The sequence below is a fragment of the Pogona vitticeps genome, chromosome 10, assembly GCF_051106095.1.
Source record: "Pogona vitticeps strain Pit_001003342236 chromosome 10, PviZW2.1, whole genome shotgun sequence".
In the NCBI taxonomy this organism is placed as follows: domain Eukaryota; kingdom Metazoa; phylum Chordata; class Lepidosauria; order Squamata; family Agamidae; genus Pogona; species Pogona vitticeps.
In genome coordinates, this window is record NC_135792.1 from 23,459,948 (window position 1) to 23,484,267 (window position 24,320).

General features: G+C 38.6%; 1 protein-coding gene across 4 annotated transcripts in view; it reads left to right on the forward strand.

The window, feature by feature from the left end:
* PLCG2 (phospholipase C gamma 2) overlaps window positions 1-24,320 on the forward strand; it is a 61,592-nt gene that overhangs the window by 13,765 nt on the left and 23,507 nt on the right. For all 4 annotated transcript variants that reach the window (XR_013538653.1, XM_072980673.2, XM_072980674.2 and 1 more), the window contains exons 3-13: window positions 11,314-11,457; window positions 12,960-13,053; window positions 13,910-13,957; window positions 16,238-16,322; window positions 17,734-17,817; window positions 18,531-18,574; window positions 19,661-19,733; window positions 21,230-21,331; window positions 21,678-21,796; window positions 21,885-21,970; window positions 22,899-23,019. Coding sequence is in view for 3 of the 4 variants with exons in the window: in XM_072980673.2 (XP_072836774.2) it covers window positions 11,314-11,457; window positions 12,960-13,053; window positions 13,910-13,957; window positions 16,238-16,322; window positions 17,734-17,817; window positions 18,531-18,574; window positions 19,661-19,733; window positions 21,230-21,331; window positions 21,678-21,796; window positions 21,885-21,970; window positions 22,899-23,019 (1,000 nt within the window). In the remaining variant the exon portion in view is untranslated. The remainder of the gene's footprint in view (window positions 1-11,313; window positions 11,458-12,959; window positions 13,054-13,909; window positions 13,958-16,237; window positions 16,323-17,733; window positions 17,818-18,530; window positions 18,575-19,660; window positions 19,734-21,229; window positions 21,332-21,677; window positions 21,797-21,884; window positions 21,971-22,898; window positions 23,020-24,320) is intronic.

A 24,320-nucleotide genomic window follows, 5' to 3' on the forward strand; every position in this document is an offset into this window, starting at 1 on the left:
GATGTTAAAATATTTTATTGCTGTCAAACATGTTGAATAGTATAACATACATTGCTGAACAGGAGCCAATAGGAAGAAAACAAGCCATTCATGATCCATTATGTTCACAGACTCTGGTAAATGGACTTTCACAAGCATACTGAGCACTGTTCATTTTCGTAGTTGACAGTGGGGGAAGTTCATATTTATGTCTGAGGCTGTCTGTCTTGTTGTTCAGGGCCAATATCTAATCACCTGGTAAACTAATATTAGTTTACCAGGTGATATTTTTATAGGCCAGCCAAAATTGAAAAAAGGTGTGCAGAACTACACAAAAACACACAAGCCTTTTGGATTTCAAGTGAGATGTTAAACACAGCATGCAGGGGAGGAGAGGGTAAAGGCAGGGGACTAGTCTTTAGTCCTTCTCATCTGCATATTGTTCCAAGATGTAACAACGGAATGGGTCTCATTAGGTGACGCCCTGTTCTGTTTCACCTGTGGTAGCCGATAGAGTCACTGAGGACTGGGAAATTAAAAACCTTAGATCCTCCCTCCATCTTAATGTTCATTTCACACAGCAAGGTGAAAACTGCATACATCCAGTTTGGATACGTGAGCTCTGTGGTTGCTGAAGAACATTCTATTACTGGGCTGTAGTAAGTCTTGCCATGTTCCAGTGTAGTTTTGATTGGTGTAGGGACGGCTCAGTGATTTGGGTAATTGGCTAGGGATTAAAAATTGGGAGTTCTCTGCTTGCTGAGAAGAGAGCCTTCAGTCCAGAGTGCACCCCGAAAAAAGGGAATGGTGAACTGCTTCCAGGAGGTCTGTACCTAGAAAAGCCTGTAATGGATTATGGTTAGTCAGAATTGAATGCTAGCAGAAGAATCTGGGGCAGGATATCATCAGGTTTTTTTTTGTCCAGATGCTGAGGCCTTTTTGTGGTAAAGCCTATTCTAGCTTGTTCAACTTAAACAGTGTTTCACCAACAATACAATCCTGGATTCAAATGGGCTTACTCCTAAGAAACCAGATATAGGATTGCAAAGTGAATTTTGAAGCCTTCAGAGTCTTGTCCAAGTGGCCTCTGAAGAACACGTTTTCTGGGAAATGTGCTACGTATGCACTATTCCCGTTTGTGGTTTTCCCTTCCTACCACAAGTATAGAGTTTGATCCTGCAGTTTTTCTTTGAGGCACAGTACAGAATGGTTCACTGGAAATTTTAGCTTATATCTGGTGTTCCCCCACCCCCAAGCAAAAACTGCTTCTTATAGTTAATGTTATTGCTATTGACTAGCAGCTATTACTTGCGGTGAGATGCAAACATGCTAAAATAGCAGCAGGTTCTGCGGACAGGCGTCACTTTTGCAACTCAGAAGAAGTGGTTGATACTTTAAACTCCTTGCTGCTTTGTATCTCTTCCTACACCAACCTGAGATGCATATTAGGTGATTGGGGAGGCTTGACAATTAGGCAGAGCTTACACATTTTCTTTGTAGTGTTAAGTCTCTAAATGGTTTCTCTTTCTCTTTTTTAGTTTTACACATTTCTGAAAGGTGACAAATTGGTTGCGTATTCTGTTGGAGGCCAGGGTTAGGGTAGGCCTTCCTCCCCATAATAAATTTTATTTTTTAGTTTGTTTGATTCTGTTTTTACCCTGTTTCCCCGAAAATAAGACAGGGCCTTATATTATTTTTTGCTCAAAAACAAACAAACAAACAAAATCAAGACATTAGGGCTTACTTTCAGGGGATGTTTTGTTTTTTTCACGTACAGCCATTTACATTTATTCCAATACAATCATGTCATCTTCTTCCGGTTGCTGCGCAGTGCTGCAAAATGGTGGAGGGCGGGGTTTCACTTGACTAGGGCTTATTTATGGGGTAGAGCTTACATTACGAGCATCCTGAAAAATCATACTAGGGCTTATTTTCAGGTTAGGTCTTTTTTTCCCGGGAAACAGGGTATAAAATACTTTTTTTGAACTTTTATAATGTAAAAAAATATACAAAGAGGGAAAGGGTGAAGAGAGGGATTATTTAAAAAAAAAACCAAAGTAAATAAAGCAAAGCCAGATAATGATAACATCACAGTTCCTTAAAGAATGATCAATAGTGTATGTGGATGAACTTGGACAGTCTGTATGTCCAAAATATTGTTCAGCTGGAATAGATAACTGTAGTAGTTGCAGTGAAATGTAAACTGAGCAATAAGATCGAAGTAATAGATGGTGTTTTTTCTTTCTAACCTTAGAGTAGAAGTTCTGTTTGTAACTATAAGGACATGGAGAGTCCATATACATCAGGGGACCGAGAGCTGTTTTTCAGATTTACTGGCAACCTGAAAGCCACCTTTCCAAAAGTAGAGGTGAAATTTGTATTTTATTAATTATATATGTTATAGAATTTGGATGATAGGGAGACTGTGACTCTGAGAGAATAAATTGGGACATCTGAGAAGAGATGTAGTTTTTTTTTTTTTGCAGTAATATACATTTGCTACACACTAATATACTGGTTGCAGAGGTAATCAGAATCTTACACAACATAATCATGGCAAGTGGAGTGGGAGGGAATAAAGGAAGTTGACTTTTGGAGTAGAAGGGAAGGAGGGAAGTATGTTGTGCTTTTCTTTTAATTCAGAAAACAGTTTTGGACCTCTTTTGCTAGCAGAGCATTACTGGATTAGTGTGAAGGCTGGATGTAAGATTTCAGAGAATTTTTGATTGACTTGAGGTTCATTGTCCCTGACATACTGCTTTTTTTTCTGAGTCCCCTGTTGTTTGGAGTCATTGGTGAAGATGTACTGTATTGGTGTAATGTTAGCAACATTGTGTCCTGGTGATGGCTTATGTTCTAGATTTACTTGCTAGTAGCACAGCTCAATGTTTAGCATATTATCAATGATCCGTGTCAGTGTTTAGCATTATGTCAGGGATAGCTCCAGGTAATATCCTTTCCCTCCTCCCCTAACAATCATGGGGGCCATAGCTTTCCTTAGGGGGAGACAGAAAGCTTGAGGTCAACGTTCCCTGTAATTTTCAGCCCCACTGGGTGGGGTGCCACCCCTCAGGCTGGAAACAATAGCTGTGGGTGTGCAGAAGGGTTCAGACTTCCTTGTGGGCATGCAGCCGTGCACCTTAGAGGGAAGCTTGCTTGAGGCAGTCATGGCCCACATTATCTCTGATTTTTTTTAAAAAAGTGACCCTGGTGAATGCTGGTTCTATTACAACACTTCTGCCAGGTTAGAGGATTTGCGCCATGTCCTTGAAGTCTCCAGGTGGCATAACTTAAATGCATAATAAAACCTCTAGTCTCTGATGTATTTATTAATGTGTTAAAGGTTTCCCTTGTCAGTAAATCAGATTGGTCTGCAGGGAGGTTAGATATTCTCCATGTCAACCTTTTTTCCATTTCAAGCCTTTTCCACATCTCCCTGATGTGGAGAAAAATTTCACTTGTGCCTAACGTAAGACTTCATTTGTTTACCCAGGGAGGGTTACATTTTCATTTTCCATCCAAAGTACCAGGGAAAGTGCTTTCCTCTTCTCACTTGAATCAGAGTCATTCATAACTCACCATATTTTTCTAAAATTAAATCTTGGCGTACAGCACAAAGTCTCTGTCCATGTACTATGCAAACAAAATGACTACAATTTTCTTGACGCCAGTCAGGCTGTATTCATTTTCTGTGTTTTGCTGAGGAAGGATTAAATTATCTTTGTGCAGCCCAGATGAGGTTTATCGCATTGTAAAAGTTTCAGTTTGTTTGGAAAGTGGTATGATCTACTTTGCTGTTCTATATAGTGTGAAAGGTTTTTATTTTTTAAAGAGGAAAATGAGATGATGAATCTTGTGTCTGTCACCAGATTCCCCATCTGAGAGCTGTAAGATTTTTAGACAGCACAGAATTTCTCATGATCTAACAAGAGACTGAAAGCTATGAAGTGCATTCCTTCTCTTGTTCACACATTGTTTATCCCTCTGTGCAGTAGGAGTCAGCGGTAAATCTAGAACAGTGATGGCCAACCTTTTTGAGCCGAAGTACCCAAACTGAAACAACAACAAGCCGGTGGGTGGCGGGTGGCGGTGGTGGGGGCAGAAACGTAAGTTGCAGTGGCAGAAGCAGGAATCCCCGGCACGGAGGTGCCTCCAGACCCCACTCTGGATCTGCCTCCAGTCATGTCCAACCCCGCCACTGCCTATAGCTCTGCCGGCCCGCTGCAGCCTGTGCCAGCTGCTCCGGATCCTGGCCTGCTGCCTGTCAGGGTGCTAGCACCGCGGCCGCAGCCACCTCCTCAGGTTTGGCTGCTGGGGGTAGCAATCCAGCGACTTATGGCTCGTGTGCCCACAGAGAGGGCTCTTGTTCGCCATTGCTGATCTAGAACCTCTGTGAAGAGTCCTTACTGTGCAGTTCGGCTATATAACTTGGATAAATAAAATCAAACCAGGCAGAGAAATTAAAGTTGTATGTTAGTGGATATACCTGTATGGAGAGAATGGGCCCAATACTGTATGTGTTTCTAGAGTTAAAAGCATTATATTGTCCTTAGCATCCAGAAAGTCCCATCTGAAATCCTGAAGAGCATCTTCCAGAGCAGATAGGAGTGCTCAGGATAGTCCAATGCTGTTACTCAATATAAGACCCTTTGTTTGTGTTAGGAACATCTGGATTAGTGAACATCTTCTCTTTTTTCCCTTGCCTTAACCCCCCCCCCCAAGTGTTCACAGTCCTCACATTCTTCAGGGAGGCTCCTTCTGTGCCCCTGTCTATTAGACATAGTAAACATTTTGACATGTAACTAGCTTCAGTTGGGATGAATGAAAGAGAGCTGAAATAAGTTAGGTAGGAAAGTACAGTGGGGTCTCTACTTAAGAACTTAATCCGTATTGGAAGGTGGTTCTCAAGTGGAAAAGTTCTTATGTAGAATCTGCATTTCCCATAGGAATGCATTGAAAACCATTTAATCTGTATCTGCTCTTTTCCGTCCATAGAAACTATGGGAAGCTGCTATTCCACCTTCTACCACTAGAGGGGGATATTTTTTCTTTTTTTTTCCCCTTAGGTCAGGGAACAGTGTTAAAAGCACTTCTGACGAAGCTAATTTTGAAGCAATGGACTGAAAACCAATTAATCTGTTCTGGCTGTTTTTTTGTTATGTAGAGGTGCGTTCGTACATTGAAGCATTAGTTCCCATAGGAACTAATACAAAGCTGGTTAATACGTACTCTACCACTAGGGAGAGAACTTTTTTTTAACCTAAGATGACCTAAGGTTAAAAAAAGAGCAGGTAAGTTTTTTTTTCCTGTTCTTATCTTGGATTTTTGTTCTCAAGTAGAAGCAAAATTTAGCAAATGGAGCTGTTCTTAAGTGGAATTGTTCTTAAGTAGGGACGTTCTTAAGTAGAGACCCCACTGTACTTAACTTATTAGGTACTTTCCTACCTAATAATTTTATTAGCAGTAAGATCGTCGACCAAACAAGAGAGAGGAAGAAATTGATTATTTTTTCTGGATTGTCAGCCTTCACTTTTCCTTTAATGGATGAATCAGACATTCTCTTACTTGATTCACTGATGCTTCCTTCTAGAACATAGGCAACAATGCTGTTATTACTTGCATATGAAGTCTTTTTCTCTCTCTTCAGTAATAGATCTGTTATACTTGGACAGTTTGTTAGGTTTATTAACTAAAAATCTTGGTTAGTTAAGAGGTACAGTTTTGAATACTTTATATCTAGAAGAGCCTGGAAAAAGGTCGTCATGCATTGGGGCTGACCTGACAGCACATAACAATTGTTATTTTACAGGGAATAGTGGAGTTTTAATGTTTGAAGAAAGAAAGAAACATCATTTTTTAATTTTAGAAAATTCTTCCTAAATGTCTTAAAGTATTTAGTTGGACATAAGGCATAACAGTAACATCTGTATGTGCTGTGCAGCAAATGTTACATGCTTGTTACTTGCTTTTGGGCCAGGGAGTTTAAATGCTGTCCATGGAATATCTGCACTTAGAACAGAGTCACTGGTTTTCTTTTCAACACAGCAGTAGTTGAGAACACAACAAACATATCCAGTCTTCTGCTGTTACTTCAGCCACTAGCCCTTGTGAAAAATCTGGGGCTTGACATAATATTGCTGTATTATGAAATGCAGGTAAACTTTTAGATGGGGCCAGTGTTGTTATTCATTTGTGCCACCTGTTCAAAAATAGCTTCTGGAGTTGTGTGTATGTTACACATTGTCTGGTCCAAAGCAGTAATGACACAACAAACCCTGTTTGTGTTTAAAAATCCTTGCCAGTCTTCAAGTAGGAGCCCATCAAAAGGGCACTGTGTATTAAGGGTCCTACGCATGTTTACACAGCAACACTTTCTTTTTCTGAACCCCATCTAAAGACTTTCACTCTCATGGAAAAAGAGATTAATATTTGCATAATTGTTCTGCGTGACAAAGCACTAGGTCTTGGGTGCTCTTCTACTGCACATGACCCGTCGTCTGCTTAACCATTTCTACTAATTTTATCTCCTCTGGTTTTGCTTATCCTGCTGAGGCATTGTGAGGATTTTGCACTTTGGGGAGTAATATCAAACCAGTAAAAATGGTTGGCTTCTTTCACCATCATCCAGATGTAAGATCAGTACCACCTCACAGCATCCTACTCAGTCAAAGGAAATTTGGAGTCAGTTTAATATTGCTCTGTAGATTTTTGTGCACAGGTTTATTATTTTCATGGCCTCTTCCCATTTGCAAGAATATCACTGCCCATTTCATAGTAGGTTTCTGCCCAAAACAGAAGTGTTTTTGTTTTTCTTTGAATTAAGTCCTAAAGTAACAGTTCTACTTTTGCGTCTCTATAATCATGAATTTTATGCTAACAAAACAGGTTATGCATAAAGCAAAACATTTTGTAATTTCCTGCTGGCACTTTAGGTTCTGATTTACTATGATCTGATTTCTGAGAATTTTAAGTGGCAGCTGTAATACACAAGAGAGTGAATTTGAATAACCTTGCCAAGGTGCATTAACTTTCATCTGTTTTTAAAATCTAACACAGATCTGTTTCAGTTCTGACCCATGGGATGTCTTTGGTGCATCAAAGTGTATTTTTTAAGCTAGGTATTTAGAATTTCCTTTTTGTGGCAAGATAAAAGATCAACATGTGTGGCCATATAATTGCACACAGGCCTGTTCATTTCCTTTACATGTAATGCTCATTTAAAGCTAGACCAGACTTCCTGTTTGTGGCTGGTAGGAAAAAGGACAAAACTGAGCTGCAGTTGTAAATGAGTTCCAGTCCACATATATTTTAAATAGCCACTTTATTATTAATGTATTTCACTTCTTATTTCTCAGCATCGCTGGTGCATGTGGATGGACCAAAGGTTCAAGCCTAAACATTAGCAGTTGGATCCTAAAAAATTGTGGGGGAAATGACACATTTGTAAAATCATTAATTTTTTTAAAAAAATTCAGGAATAAATCAAATAAAATAATAAGGAAGCAAAATAGCAGCTATTGGCAATTATTTGAAACTGGTAACCAAAGATTTTGGAATGACTGCAGTTGCTGAAATTAGTATAGTTAAGAGAATGACTGCTTTCATATTCTTTTAATTTCTTGCTTAACATTATGGACAGCAACTATTTCAAGATACTCTTTATATATTTAAAAGATCTATATAGAACTCTAAAAGCTATGAAAGATACCGTGTTTTCCCAAAAATAAGACAGGGTCTTATATTAATTTTTGTTCCAAAAATGCAATAGAGCATATTTTCAGGGGATTTTTTTCATGTACAACAATCTACATTTATTGAAATACAGTGATGTCATATTCTAGTTGCTGCACAATGGTAGAGGATGGGGTTTCACTTAACTGGGGCTTATTTTTGGGGTAGGACTTATACTACCAGCATCCTGTCTTCTCTTGCTGTCTTCCCTCAGCCTGAGCAGCTTTTATTAGATATGAACATTTATCACTACGAATGCTTGAGTTGGAAAAAAGATAGCATGGGAGAAAAGTAGAACAATTCATTTAATGTAGCTTCTGAGACGTCTATGTGTGTAGGGAGTAAAATACAAAGACTTGAGACATTATTGGCAGTGGGATAAAAGCAGCTGAGAAACACTGCTGCCTCTGTTTATCTGTCTTACATTCCTTTTAACCTTCGCACCTCTGCCATTTCTTGGTCAAGTTGTTTGTCATTGAGACATTGGGGATGTCCATCTTGATGACTTGCTGCTGAGGTGTCTGCAAGAGACTCAACTGTCTCTCGGGCAAAATTATAGAAAAAAATTGTATTGGTGAGTGGCAGGGCAACATTTTAGTTAAAAAAAGAATGAGATTGTGGAAACCTAGTTTAGCAAATTTCTTAGTACTGGATCTAAAAGATTCCATGGAGGTGAAAATAATATGGTCAACCAGTTAGTTGAAAATTTAGTATTTTTAGCAAAGGAAGAAGGCTTCAATTTAGACTATGGTTTTGGTTAAGAAAATTGTAGTTGCCAAACACTGATAGTTTGGAGTTGAGTGGTTTTTTTTTTTTTTTTTTTTTTTAAACCTTGTGGTTTTGCTTCCAACTAAATCACTCCACATTTTTGGACGCATATATCTTATGTAACTTCAACATGACATTTGGCTACGTATTAAGTCATGGATATTTTAAAAAATACATAGTTTCTAAAACAGACATACACATAAATCTGTGTTGCAGTGCCGAGATGAGATGTGTCACATTATCTTCTTAGTCTCTACAGGATACTTGTGTTACTCTAGTGATCATTTGAGCCTTGAAGCCTTGTTTGGTGGTCCTGGATCAACTGTAAAGATGTAGAACTGAAAGCAGTGTTTTACTAATGCAGATAGTGAGGTGGTTTTGTAAAAGGAGACAATAGCCTTTAAGTCCTGTATTTCCCATTTGCATACTTTATTTTGTGAGTTAAGGTATGATCCCACTGACAAAATTACTGTAGTTTGGATGGTCTCAAATGCTGTTTTTGTCATGATGATAACTTATATTTTGCCAGGGGTTTCCCCCCAGCTTTTCTTATAAATTTCTTGAGCATTTTAATGCCCTTCTGTATTCTACACATTTGTTCAAAGTTATGTAAATTGAGAGGAGAGGAATTCTGAAGAGGAAAAGATAATAATGGGGGAACTATTGAACTTGGGAGGTATCCAGTGTAGTGTTGTGGGTAGAATGATGGACTTTGGAAATCATAGTTTAAATCCTTGATCAGCTATGGAAACTCACTGGGACAGTAGAACTAGTAAAGCCAAACGTTACTTACCTTGAAAGCCCTACAAGAGTTGGTTGCTATGAGTTGGTTCTGACTTAATGGCACTTAACAACAAACTATACCCAGACACAAAAATTAAGAAGTAATTGCCTGTACTCTCTAAGCTCCGCGGTAACACTCCTCTCCTTATAATGCAATTGTTCAGTAGCTGACGATAACAGTTTGTGTAGACATTAGGTAGTAAATAAATGCTCAAATTTTACTTGCATTAGAGCAAGAGAAAAAATAACTATAATACAAAGTGAAATTTAGAATTCTTTTAAATAAAACTTCAGGATTAGTTCAGAATTAACTGTTAAGAATATTTTTTCATTCAAAATACTAAAGTGAAATGCATTTGGATCAAGCTCTTGAAAAAAGGATATAACTGATGAGCTTTTAAAATGTTACGCTGACTTTCTTTTCCTCCCTTCATAGATTTGCCTAATAATTAACTTCTTAGCTGCTTGTTTCTAGACAGAATGATGTAATGAACCACCTGACTCTCCCTTTTACAACTACTGTACGCACATTTTAAGATGCATTTGATCTAATTTGAAGGATAGACCTTGATTCTGTTTTAATGCCTTCTTACATAAATGTGAGAATTGTAGCTAGAAAAAGGAAGTGTTCTGCAGCGCAAAGGAGAAATGAAGCAAGTTGGCCGAGGTCATTGTGGTGTTTCAGTAATTTACATGTGAAGTTCTGTTAAGACTGCCTACTCACTAGTGCAGGTAATGGATAGCCAGTAACAGTCCTAGAAGCTACTGTCTGAACTATTGGTTTGATTTGTGGGCTTGTTCCAAAGAGTTTTCAGTGGAGTGGTAGAAATATAGTTGCCCTAACTCCAGGGTCTTGGAAAAAACGTATTAGGCCCTTGCTGTTTTTCTCAGTTGTTATTCTTTTCAGCTTTCTCTGTTTGTTTGTTCATGCAGGAAGGGAAAGGGGTTGCAATGAGTTATAGAGGAAGCACATGTCTTTCCCGCCTTCTCTGCTCTTCTTCATGCAGCAAAACTTTCTTTGGGCAGCAATGATATTTACCTGGGTTTGTGGGTGCCATCAATATTCTATCTATCTCATCTTGATGATTTTCTTGTTGAAGTTGACATGAAGTTGATTATTATTTTGTAAAAACTTCCAAATGTTTTAACAGCTGTGTTATGTAAATAATGCACAGCATACTCAGATTACTTAACTGGGAGTTTTTCTCTGTGAAATTGTGTGGTTCAATAAACACATTTGAGGAACACTGGTACAGTTTTTATCTATTGTGCATACTGTAAATTTAACCATAACTCCTTGACTAGTCAAGAAGCACAAATAGGAAGAGCCATCTGTTGTTGTATCCAGTCTGCAAAGTGGAATATAACCACTTCCTCAGTTTTGAAGCAAATGTTTTATCTAAAGAATGCACATGTCTCATGTGTCACATATAGTAGATCCCCCCCCTTCCCTGCTGATGCATGGAGCAAAGTTTAGCTAACAAAACTTGAACATAAGGAAATATGACTTGTCAAACGCCTGTAGAAGATACGCCTATGATAGTTGAACACCTGTACAAAGAGATGGGAAGTTTATTTATATTTTTATTAGTAGCAGTATATAATAATTTATATCCAACTCATCTACTGAATAGCTCGGGGACAGAGAATCTGGCTGTGGAGCCAGGGTTGGGAATCTTGATTCCTCACTGTGCTTTGTAGAAGAGCCAGCATGTGTAGCCATGAGCAAGTGACACAGTCCCAAATTGTCCCCAGAAAGGTATCAAATCACTTTTGAGTACTCTGTTTCCCAGAAAATCCTGACAGGCACCCCCATAAGTCAAAATTTACTTAATGGCATGCAGTTATTAGTTAGACTACACATTAGCTTGCACCATCCTTTTTTAAAATTTATTTTTAGTTTCAGTTTCTTATGCAATAGTGTTTCAGTGCTATCATTACACAAGTCCCCAGATGAAGCTTGGTTTGTATGTTTGCATCTGAATAAACAGTGACATCCACCCTGAGAAAGTAAGCTTATGTCAAATTGACACTGGTTTGTTTGTTTTTCAGTGGATTTAATGGAAATAAAGGAAATCCGACCAGGAAAGAATTCAAAGGATTTTGAACGTGGGAAAGCATCACGGCAAAAAGATGAACATTGTTTCACAGTTTTTTATGGAACTCAGTTTGTCCTCAACACTTTAAGTTTAGCAGGTAAATAATTTTGTTTTGTTTTGTTTTTTGTTTATTAGGATATATTCCAAATGACCTTTGGTGTGTCTGCTTAATAATTATTCTTAACAGTAATCATATTTTAAGGCAGAGTCTTACACTACTGCTGTCACAATTGCACATTGTTTTAAACTAGATTTCTCCATTTATTGTGCTGTATTTTCACTCTTTTTCTGTCTTGGTTTTCCAAAGCAGCTTGCAGTCAAATCTTGGAAAAAGTGAATTGCTTCAGTCATTTAGCACAACACTATTTTGTTTCCTGTAAAGCAGCATTAAAATGCATTTGAGGCGATACAGATCTATTTATTGTATTGATGTCTTGCTTTTCTGCAAAATATGATGCTCATGACATATGAAAGGTTTAAAGTATAAAAGCACAATTAAAACTCATCAGTTAAAAATAAGAAGTACCCCACCAATTAAAACTGCTTCAGCAAAGACTTGGTTTAAATACCAAAAGCTTGTCTGTATCTAAATGATTTTGTCTGCTGGCAGAAGGACAGCATCAAGAGAATCAGTCTTTCTAGTGGGTGCAGTGGTTAAACTGCAATACTGCAGACAAAACTCTGCTCACCAGCTATGTTCAATCCTAGGTAGCCAGCTCAAGGTTCATTCACTCTTCCAGCTTTCTGTGGTCAGTAAATAGAGTACCCAGCTTGCTGGGGATGCTGGGGGGCAAAGTGTAGCCTGCATAATTAAATTCTAAACTGCCCAGAGAGTGCTTTAAGCACTATGAGGCGCTATATAAGCAGCATGCCTTACTTGTGCTTTGTTCTGCCTAGCAGCAAGTTCCTGAACCTGGTGATTGCCTCTAAGAAAGCTCCTTCTTATGTCCTGCTCAGAGCCGCCTAGAGTGGTCATATCGACTAGATAGATGGGGTATAGATAAAATAAATAAAATTAAAATAAATGTGCTTCTGACATTGGTGGGATCACAAGCCACCCTGAAAAATCTTAAACCCTGGACACTCCTGGGAGGGACTATGCTGTTTCATACAGCATGGTCCCAAGTCGTATAGAACTGTATGGGCCACTTTGAATGGTGACCAGAAGCAGGGCAGTGAAGTTGTTACCAAAAGAGACATATGCTTTTTAAAGTGATTGCAGCCAGCACTCTGGCCTCCACATTCTCCACCAACATGGCCGCATGGTTCTTGATTGTTGCTGCTTTGACACGGAACAAAATGAATTTGTACCAGGTTTTTGAAAGAGTATAAGACTGTAGTCTGCAACGAAGGGGCTGAATGCAATGATTGGTTACTTCCTTTTTCTCAGGGAGGTTTTGTTTCAACCTGGTATCTCACTGCGTTCAGCCATCCACAGAATCTTGATATCTAGCTATATGAACTCAACAAAAAAGTCACAGAGTTTTGGGGCATTGTAAAGTTGTGCGCTGGGATTGTTGAAGTTTAACACTTTCTTTGTTTGAGTGCTGCATATGGAGGCACCTTATCTGGAACTTCACAGTTTCATTTAATTTGCAGCGGACTCCAAGGATGATGCTGAGAAATGGCTGTGTGGTTTGAATATTTTACATCAGGAAGCTGTGAATGCTGCTACCCCAGCAATTACAGAGAGGTGTGTAAAAGACCTATTTCCCATTTACCGTCTTCCTTACATTTAAAAATTATGAAATTTAACTAGATTTCCCTTCCCCAGAGGAACAAAATTCAAAGTTCTGAGAAAGCATTATTTTTAGTTTTTGTTCTATTCATAAAGTTGGTGTAAGATTCCGTCATTGTATGAATTCTACCAGCTGCCCTTCTTCCTTCTCTTTCTTTGTGCTGTTTTCTTTTCTGAAAAACCTTTGCTCTTGTGTCAGTGGTGACAGCACAGATACTTCCAGTGTTCTCTTGGACATCTTATTCCTCAGTGCTGTAGTCCTTCATTAAAACAAAGCATTACGGTTATGGTGGCCCCAGAGAACATGCTGCATGCCTGTTTTGCTATGAAGGTGGAAAATAAGAGTGCAAGTTCAGAATTTAATAGCCCCCGTTATACTTTGAACAATATCTGTTACTATTGTATAAAGTGGTGGCGGCCCCAGTGCTGTGTGGGAATTCAGATCAAGAAGGTATGCTGGGGGAGGAGGTTAGTCCTCTTTTTCTATCCTTGAAGCCCTGATCAACACTTCCCTCCTTGTTCATTTCATATGGGAATAATTACAATTACTGCTTCCTACATAATAATGAAATATAACCCTTATTACCACCTTTTACAAGTGTTGAACATAAGGAAAGGGGGGAAAGGGGCTGGAGGACCCATGGAAATAGGAATAAGTCACTTTAAACTGCGACTCTTGCAGTCGCCTGTAGACAAATGATTTCCTACAGATTAACGGTGTTGAAAGTAAATGAGCCGAAAGAGCTTGGTGAATATATCACAAAGCTCCTGAGTGCTATGATTTTATTTCTGCTTTATTTGTTCTTTAAAGCTGGCTAAGAAAGCTGATTTACTCTGTGGATCAATCCAGAAGGAATAGGTAATGTATCTCCTTTCATTTTCTGCTCTTGTTATGATTTTAAGCTTTCCTCCCCATTCCTGATTGTTTTCATAATAGTAAACAATTGTTTTAACTTAAATAGTAAATTTAAATTGTTTTAATTGTCAACAACATCTAAAACAACAAAACAAGAACTCTTTAAAAAAAAGACCAGGACTGTTTTAGATCAGTTTTTGCTCTTGATCAAAGTCCAGTCCCAAATCTCAGTAGTTTGAATCCCAGCTCCCCATCAGTTCTACAGCAAGAGAATTTCTGTGACTGGGGTTGAGTTTTTAAAAAAAAAAAATCCAAGAAGAAGGCTCAGGCCATGTTACCAACAGCAGGTGTAACAACAATGTACTGGCACCTGTGTTTAGAGAAGAAACACAGAAGAAGGGAAAGTTATGATATATGGGAGATTGGCCGGGGGGGGGGCAACAAAGTTTTTTGCAGCTGTCACAAGGAAGTGTGAGTTGATCAAATTAATTTTGGGCTTGTTTTGTTCACAATGCCAAACAGCAACATACCTGACATGTCATCCCAAGGTTAAAGAAGGTATAAGGTCGTACTGCTTTTTGCTTTCCAAATACCATGAGAGTTAGGTTGGAGATGTGAATTTGGATTAAACTCTTGAATTCCTGGTAGGTGATTGACATGGCAATTTTTTAACATGCATCAAGTCCCAGGTTGAGTGCTTTGCATTTCCATTTAAAGTATATCTAGTAGCAGGACTAGGAAGGATCTTTGCCTGAAACTTTGGAGGAGCTTCTGCACATCAGAATAAACAATGATGGGCTAATTGGCTAGGTAGGCAACCTCAATGTTCTAACATGTAAGAGATCCCCAGCATTGTAAATCACTAGGCAAGCCACCTTGTGTCTTGAAAAACATGAAAAGTCAAGATACAATAGTTTGAAATAAATAAGGCATCTTTACCTTATGTATGCATATGTAAGTGAAGCTACTATAGCTAATCCCTCCCTAATCCTTTAGTCATTAAATCCTAGTGCCCCCCTTTCTTCTCAGCAAAGAGGAGACTTAATATGGCCAGCTAAAGCTGTCTGAAACAGTAGCATCCTTTAAGAACACAGTCACTAATGTTAGAACTGTATTCAAAGTAGATAGAATGCAGCATTAGAACCTGTCTAACCAAGTTCAGAAAGCTTCTTGAAAGCAGAGCTTTAAAAAAAGGTAAAATGATAAGCTCTCAGAGTTATATTAATAGAGAGTAGCTATGACACAGGAAAAGGATCTGTTTAGAACACTAGGTGAGACACCAAAACAACTACATCGAGCAAAATGTTGCCTGATATACTTGCACAAACTAACATGGCTACCTCTTGTAAAACTACAATAACTACCACTTTCTGTATTGCAGCCACAGGAACTTTCAAATTTGATCACATCAGAAGAGGTGCTGAAAGTTTTTACATGAGATCTTTTCCCAGCAAAGTTACCACACACTGTAGGGGGACACAGCATATGGAAGCTAAAATCCAGTTGTTATTCCCAACTAGAGTCGACCCTTTATATCTGATAAATTTATATAATTGTGGACTTACCAAGTCCCTGTTGATTTATAGGATCTACTATATTTAGGACTAACAAAATTAGGCTGGTGTTTTATCCTTTTAAGTACGATTTGTAGTTTTGATTTGTCTGTTGTTTAGAAAATGTATTTTGTAACTAACAAATCTGTTGGGTTAAACTCGTTTGTCCCAGCTATAAAAGACTCCTGTCATGAATGAGATCTGCATGAGAAAGATCACATTCATTTCAGTGGGCTTTCTCTTGTTGAGACTAACATTGAACTTAGCCTCATGTCCTCTGTGTTTAGTGCCTTACAGTCCCTCTAATCTGCTCTGGCAGCAGCTCTGCAAGATCTGTCACATATCCTTTCAGTGAGAGGCAGGGGAGGTTGAACTATAGAACCCATTGGTTTTAAGTGGGGTATTGGTAAAATAACTGGCCAGATAGCTCAGTAACTTAGGCATCTGGCTGCAATGCCAGAGGTTGGGAGTTTGATTCCCCCACTCAGCCTCTTAGGAGAAGAGCCTAGCCTGTGTGGGCAAGCTGCACAGTCCCAGGATGACCGTCACCCCCCCCCCCGACTTGTAAACCAGTTTTGAGTATTCTCTACCTAGAAAAACCCGAAACAGTTGCTATACGTCAGAATTGACTTGACAACACTTGATTACTGTTGATGAAATACAAGTCTTCCCGTTTTTTTTCGTTTGCCTCTGTGGTTAATCTTTTCTTCTTGTTCCCATTAACTTTCAGCATCAGCCTGAGAGAGCTGAAGACGGTGCTCCCATCAGTGAACTTCAAAGTGAACAGTGTGAAGTTTTTGAAAGATAAATTTTCGGTAATTATCTGCTGACTGTTTTTTCTGCTCAGATCTACCTAGCTACATATCCTACAATTTAGCAGTTGCCTTAACAATTGCTGTTACTCCAAAATAAATCTGATTACACATGCAACAACATCAGAGAGTAACTGGTTCCTGACTGCTTCTTTGCTCTGTGGGCAAAAACTGATAATTTAGTTTTCTGTTTCTGGCAGTATATGATGTTTGTATGGTGGAAATGTATGTATGCAATCTTCACTCCTATGGGATGAGAGTATGGAGCAGAACTATTTTTTATGCTCCATCAGAGGCCACATCTACCCTCACCTTTATTGTGCACCCAGATTTTTCATCACCAGAATTTGTACATGAACTCTGGATTTAGAAATTAAGCTGTAGATCTCAGGCTTTCAGCCTAATCTTTAAATCCAGGTATTTGTTTATTTGTATTGTATGTATGTGTCTTTGTTATAGAACATTGCTATAAAATAAATCCTTAAGTTACTTGAGAGTTGGAAGTTTGATTCTTTGACAGGACCCGGCCTCCTCTGGAGATGCTGCTCCTCCCTTGAAAGGTCAGGTTGGTAGCCAGGGGAGCTTCTCAAACGCACACTGTGCTTGGACTCCCAGGTAGTGGTGGTCACAAGGAATGCACCAGTCCAGTTCTGTTTTGTGCTGCCTGTTACCCTGGACAAACATATTGTACACAGATAGAACGGGTGCAAAATATGGCAGCTAGATACATGGTGTTTGGGATCCTATAGCGCCAGTACTGAAGACCTGCACTAGTTGACCATTCCTTTGGAGGATCCGTTCACGGTATTGGTTTTAACCATTAAAACTCTGGTTTTAATAAAATCTTAATTGTTTTTGTTGGTGTAACATTTAATGGTTATGATCCTACTGGGTTTGCACAGTACAAACCAGCAGTTGCTGTTTATCAGTCATCTGCTATGATACATTCCAGTTGTGCACTTGGTTGTGCACACTGTGGCGTGCTTGTGCACACAAGACATGACAAAAACATGGGAGAAACTACTTGTGCAATCTCCTTTGTGTGTGATTCTTACCATAGGTTTTTGGGCATTAGTTACAACTATTCCCTTGTACATCCGTGTCTTTATTGAAAAGAGGCATATAAATATAGATAAATTAATGCATGATGATTGACAGACAAATACACAATACACATTGGCCTGTCATCATTGATTTCTCATCTTTCCCTTTATTTTAACATTGTAGAGCTCTTTGTTAAGGTCAGTGCTACATTTTTCAGACTTCTGTGAGGTTTTTTTTTTAATTAAGGAGAAAAATAGAGAATTAGAAAAACAAACAAAAAATCTAGAGAATTTGATAAAGAGTTGTGTGTTTTGAGATGGGGAGACTGGTACAGTACTCTGAATCCTAAATGTTTCTTACTTTTTTATAGGAAATAAAAGCTGTCAAAGAAGAACTTAGCTTTGAGCAGTTTCATCTGTTCTACAAGAAAATTATGTTTGAGCAACAGAAATTGGTAAATGTGACTCACATATATATTAAGGCAAATCACTACTTAATAGCCCAAGTCCTGATGTGCTACTTACGCTTGTAGACGTGTTATTATGTCATTGGCAAGTAGAGATTTTTAAAAATTTAAGATTTCCTCCATCTGTCCCCAGTCTCTTGTGCTTTGCATACAATTTTACTGGTTACATGCAAGTTAGATAAGCTGCAGGACTGATGTAGGAAGTCTTATTGTTGAAAATCTCCCTCTGCTGGTGATCATCATCTTTCTACAGGTGTAACATTCACATGGGACTTTAGCCAATGCATGAATTGTCATTTTATGTGAAATACAAATCTTTCACCATTCTATATAAGCAGAATGCTTTGATTTCCCTATTTCAGTTCTATAGATAAAGAGGCATGGCTGTCTATTGTATTAGAAAAAAAAAGTCCTCATTATCATGACTGCATTTGGAAGGGTCAGTTAGCTTCCAGAATCAAAAATAATTTATCAGGAACGACTTAAAGAAATAAATAGATTTAAATATATTGTCCCATTATTTTTGTTGTTATCTTCGTTAGATGCCGTTAGTCTTTTTTAGATTGTATTTAACAAATCTAATAAATGATGATAATAATGAAAGCAAGCTGGATGCAAAATACTGGATATTATGCATACCTTTTCTAGGCAATAACACTTTTGTGGCAAAAGTTTTCATATTTCGGAATCTTCTCCTTTAGATTCTTGATGAATTCAAGAAGGACTCCACGATGTTCCTTTTGGGGTGAGTTTCCTTATTATGCAATTAACAAGAGAGATAAAGATGGTCATGTTTCCATATTACTTGAAGCTAGAAATCCTTGTTTATTGAAATGATAGCATGTTTGCTTCTACTTGGTTTTGAAACAAGAACCCATATCACACATACATGGTTTAGTGTGATATATGAACTCAGGATTATAGTTTATTTCAGATAAATACAGCTTTGTAAAACAGTTTAAAGCAGGATTTGTTGTCTTAAGATATCACAATATCCTTTGCCATTGTTACTTATTTCTAATTACACAACTACTCTTCCTCAGTGTTGCAGTGAGCTTATCATGTGTGTGTTAATACATAGTCATTTAATTGGCTTTCCGTGATAGAGTTTTGCATTCTGCTTTAAGACCATATGCAGTTGAGAAAGATATAGTTACTACAATAGCATAATTCATTCAGTGATACAGACAAGAGCTTTGTGGCAAAAGTCTCTTCTTGATCTTACCAGAATGGGCAGGAGGGCTCATTTATCAAATTTTGAAACACATTAACAGATTATAATCTAAAATGTATCCCCATAAGAACATTAAATCTTGTAACTAAAATTATCTCACTGCACCACTGAAGTTGTTTAATATATTATGTGTATAAGTGATTCACAGTGCTTTTAATGTAAAGTTCAGGGGAATAAATTAAGAAAATAAGACATCCATGATTGCAGATACCTGCTCCTATATTCCCCCCCATCCCGATCCATCATTTCCCTTCTTATCTTCCATTGCTCAGAATTGATTAGGATTTTTTTTTAAAAAAAGAGCTGGGGTAAAAAAATGGTGATTATTTTGAATGAAAATCCAGTTTTTTTTCCATTCAGTTTTCTAAGATTATATATTGATGTTTTCTAAGAAGCTTCATGAATTATTTTGAGTACTTTGGTTTTGTGATCTAATTATTAGACAACACGGATCTGATATTTGGTATTTGTTTCAAGACAGTGTTTTTTCCCTGTCTCTTTATCCCAACATTGGCATGATGTGTGCTAACACCAGTGGTGTTTCTTACTCAGTTGCCTTTTTAATCGTTACTCTTCTGCTTTCCCTGTCTGTTTCAGGAACACAGATCGCCCAGATGCTTCGGCAGTTCATTTGCATGACTTTCAGAGGTTTTTGCTACATGAGCAGCAGGTGAGATGATTATAGACTCCTTGTCAGTAAGTCCCAAGGAAGTATGTCTGACACTGTGGTGCAGTGTAGTCGGTGCTGTGCACCGGATCCACAGAAACACACATAGCTCAGTGGGACTTCCCATCTTCTTCCTGGTGTCAACCCCATGTACTTTCTGGGGAAGAAGGCAGCCCTCAGCAATGAAATGGTGGTGAAACTTGCACCTGAACAGAGGAATTGGCAAACAGCAGGGATACCTGCCCTTCTTTTCCATGAGTGGAATTGCCTATTATACAGAAGGGTCTTGGGATCCTTCCCAGCATAAATTTTTCTGAAGAAGATTTTCTCAAACCTGCACAAAAAAGATTGTGGAATCTTTATTACATTGTTGATGATATGCACTGAAGAACACTTTGCTGCTTATATCTGAGAAGAACTTTGTGAATGCCTAAAATTAATTAACTGACAGAAGAACAAATCAATTGTATGTTCTGGAGAGTGCTATCAAATATCAGGTTTTTGTACCCAATGCATTCTCCTGAATGAGATTAATGTTTCCTTCTCCATGAATGCCATTTGGAAGAATCTTTGCTGAATCTTAATGAAGCATATTAGCTCTTTAAAATTTGGAGCAGTAGTTGAAATTGAGCAGCATAATTTATCACAGTGATGAGGGAAATCCAACATTTTTAATTTCGGAAAAATAGAGTGGTTTTTCAGAAATTAAATACGTTGGGTTTCCCCCATGTCAACAAAGGTCCGAAAGCTCCTTTGGGATTCCTTTCTTCGTGGTGAAGCCGTTGGGAAACACAGGATGGGGCAAAGTCTTTTGTTGAAAATTAATTTTGTGGGGAGAAACCACATAATTTTAATTTTGGAAAAACCGCTGTGACTGATACTATTATACTGATGGATTTCAGCCAGTACCTTTTAGCTGATTCTTCAGACTAGATTTTGTATTGAACTTTATCTTGAATCTGTTTGGGCACTGTACTGCAATTCTGGATGACTGTGTGGACAGAAAGAAATTCACACTACCAAAAATATTTTAGTACAGGTGGCCATTTGACTGAACAGGCAAGTTAGTTTTAAATGGAAAAGTGATTTGCTGTTCCTACCTGTGATCAGGAGATGCAAAACCTCAGTGTGTGCATGGTTCCCACAAAGTAATTGCCGAAATCCTGTTGTTAGTGTAGCAACTAGTGTAGAACCATATGTCCAGTTGATTCAAATGAGCCTACTCTAGCTGTGACGTACTGTGCTAAAGTAAGTTGCAACTAGAGTAAGCTCCTTTGAATCAGTGAAATTCACAAAACAGTTGACTCGCCGAATTGCCATTGATTCAGTGGCCCTGCTGTATTGCAACTTACTACCTTATGCAACAGGATGTCAATTCATATAATAATGGGAATCAACCATGACCTTTAATGAAGAACAAAGTTGCAAAATATGTTATGATATGTTAATATGTAAGATTAAATGACATGCACTAGAATTGTGAACACTTGAAATTTCAGGAATCATGGGCGCAGGACCTTAGTAAAGTAAGAGAACGGATGTCTAAATTTATAGATGACACTATGAGGGAAACAGACGAACCTTTTCTGTATGTTGACGAGGTAAGCTTTTTAAAATTATATGAAACAGTTATAAGAACATAAAAAGACTTGCTTAATCAACCGCACCCTTCTTCTCATAGTGGCCAAATTAGGTGCCTCAGAGTTTGAATGGGAGGCAGTGGAGGACAGGAGGGCCTGGCGTGCTCCGGTCCATGGGGTTACGAAGAGTTGGACACAACTAAATGACTAAACAAAACCAAGTCTGTTTTAAGGCATATGGTTCAGATAGGTTTTTACTTCCAGTTTTGTTACAACTCCTTTGGAAATATCAGCCTTTAATACCTAATACCCTTCCCTAGTTCTGAATTAAAATATATTTCTCTTTCTCTTTTTTTGTATGTGTTAGTTCCTTATGTACCTTTTTTCAAAAGAAAACAGCATTTGGGATGAGAAGTACAATGCAATGGACCCTCAGGTCATGAATAACCCTTTGTCGCACTACTGGATTTCTTCTTCACATAATACGTAAGTTGGTAAAAGAAAGAAAAGATCTTTCATCCTTGATATCATTGGAAACTGCATTATAATTTCAGTGTTGATCTTTGTGCCCTAGGTACCTCACAGGAGACCAACTACGGAGTGAATCTTCTCCAGAAGCATATGTCCGATGCCTCCGAATGGGATGTCGATGTATTGAGTGTGCGTCATCTGTTTTGCTGATCTTATTTAAAGCATTTCATTGCATTCTAGTTTGGTAGCCTTCTCATTTTAGCTGAACTGCCAAGAGACTTAAGTATTGAGCAGTCTTTGCATAGAACATTCACAATACGCTTAATTTTTCTTCTCTTGTACCAGACATCTCTGATGTTCCCTGTTTTGACCAATAAGAAACAGCACAAAAATAGGGATTGCATGAAAGACTCCCCCCCACCCCCCCACCCCAAAGACAACAATATAGACAGTGCTGACCCTACCTACCGTTGGTCAGGGTCAGGCAGCTGTCTCAGGCAGCACAATCTTGGTGTCACCAAAATGGGAATAAGTGCAGCTGGACTTTTCTGGCTGAGTTATGAAAATAACTGTTGGCTTTAAGTGCACTTTGATGGGCGTGGGGGATTTTTCTACTAATGTATTTCTCAGACAGCCTAAATCACTGGTTCTTAACCTTGGGTTACTCGGGAGTTTTGGACTGCAACTCCCAGAAGTCTTCACCACCAGCTGTGCTGACTGGGGTTTCTGGGAGTTGCAGTTCAAAAACATCTGAGTAACAAAGGTTAAGAACCACTGGCCTAAATGGCTTGTTCCTGCCCCATGCGGAATTAGCTGGGATCTGAAATCACTACTAAATGCATCAACCCTATCTTTGGCAGTTATAGGAACCTCTTTTATCTTTTTGCAAGTAAAGGTTCCAAAAATGTTACATGTAATGTCCATATGCACATCCTGGTAAGACCCTCTTCCAGTCTACAGGAGCAGAAGAGAAGATCCCCTAACTTTTAAGAACTCTAATTCTGCTTCCTTAAAGTCCGAAGAGCTACCATTTGCATGTCTTAGTCTGCAAGTCTGGTTGCTGTTGCTACTTCCAGTTGAATATTCCACTTGATGCTCTCTTCATTGCCTACCCTAGTGGATTGCTGGGATGGTCCAGATGGGAAACCCATCATTTATCATGGATGGACACGGACAACAAAAATTAAATTTGAAGATGTCGTGCAAGCTATTAAGGAACATGCATTTGTCACGTCTGAGTAGGTATTCATTATTTTATCGAGGAGAGCTTCCTAAGAATAAAGTGACTTTTTACATGTGATTTAGTAGGAGCTCATGGTTAGTGCCTTTAAGGTGATTCTGTAGGTCTACTTCAAAGCCTTATATTGCTGCTTTGGGCAACTTTTTAATTTATGGAAAGGGAGGAAAGCCCTTTTGGGTGATACATTAGGGGCTGCATATTTGTGGCAGGGAGGATGAAGCCAGTGGTGGGTGAAGTCAGAAGGAAAAGTAAGTGTGTCCATCACTTCATCTCTTTTTGCCACACTCCCTTTTCCCTCTCGCTTTCTGTCCTGCCCCCTTCTCTTTCCCCTACTCTCCCTCCCCATGTAGCAAGCTCTGATCTGAGCCAATTAACCGTGTTTCAGATTAGATCAAGGCTACACAACATCCCATTGAGCACTGCCTTCAATTTTAGAGCTATAGGTTGCCCGCATCCCTGACTTGATGTACTGAATGAAGTCTTGGGGTGGAGATAGAGCTGGTAAAGTGGAGACATTAAGAATTTGAATGAGATTGAATAAATACCATGGTTGCCTTGTGTTTCTGTGTGGGTAGCCAAATCCAAGTCACTTGTCAGCCCAAAGCAGGCTGGTTTGCATATTCTCCAGACTAAGCAAAGTAAAAATTTGTGGTTCATCTGAAGTTGTTGACTCTGTCAAACTGACCTGTTTCTAATGTACACACTCCTTTCCTTAAAAGGAAAGGCATTTAAGGAAAGTTACATATTCGTGACTTTTAAGTAATAAGATGACTAAGGAAAAACAAAACAGAGCTTTACATCATAATTCTGCATGGTGTTGAACAAGTGAACTGTGAGACATTTCCCCCTTTTCTCATATTAGAGTTCTGAATCATTCAGTGATACTAATAGGTACTAGATTCAGGCTGGTGAAAGGACAAGATTGCTTCACATAATGTATAAACACTTTGTAGATTTCACTTCTGTGGGAAATAGAGGTTGGCATTAGTGTAGATGGTCTTAAAAGAGGAGAAGACGAATTCATGGAAAGCAGAACTATCAATGGCCTGGCTCAGTTGTAACACTGGATCATAAAGAGATGTTCCAACAAAGAGATTACCTAACTTCACTTGCATGCCCTCTCAAGTGGAGGAAGAAGCATGTGGAGGAGTTAGCTTTTGTTTTAGACTAACTGCTGTTAAGATCTTGTGGAGGGACTCTCTTGAGGATTCCATAACTTGTAGAGGTCTACTTGATAGACATACAGAAGAGGACTTTATCTGGAGTTGCTCCTAGTTTTTGGAATACTATGCTCTTACA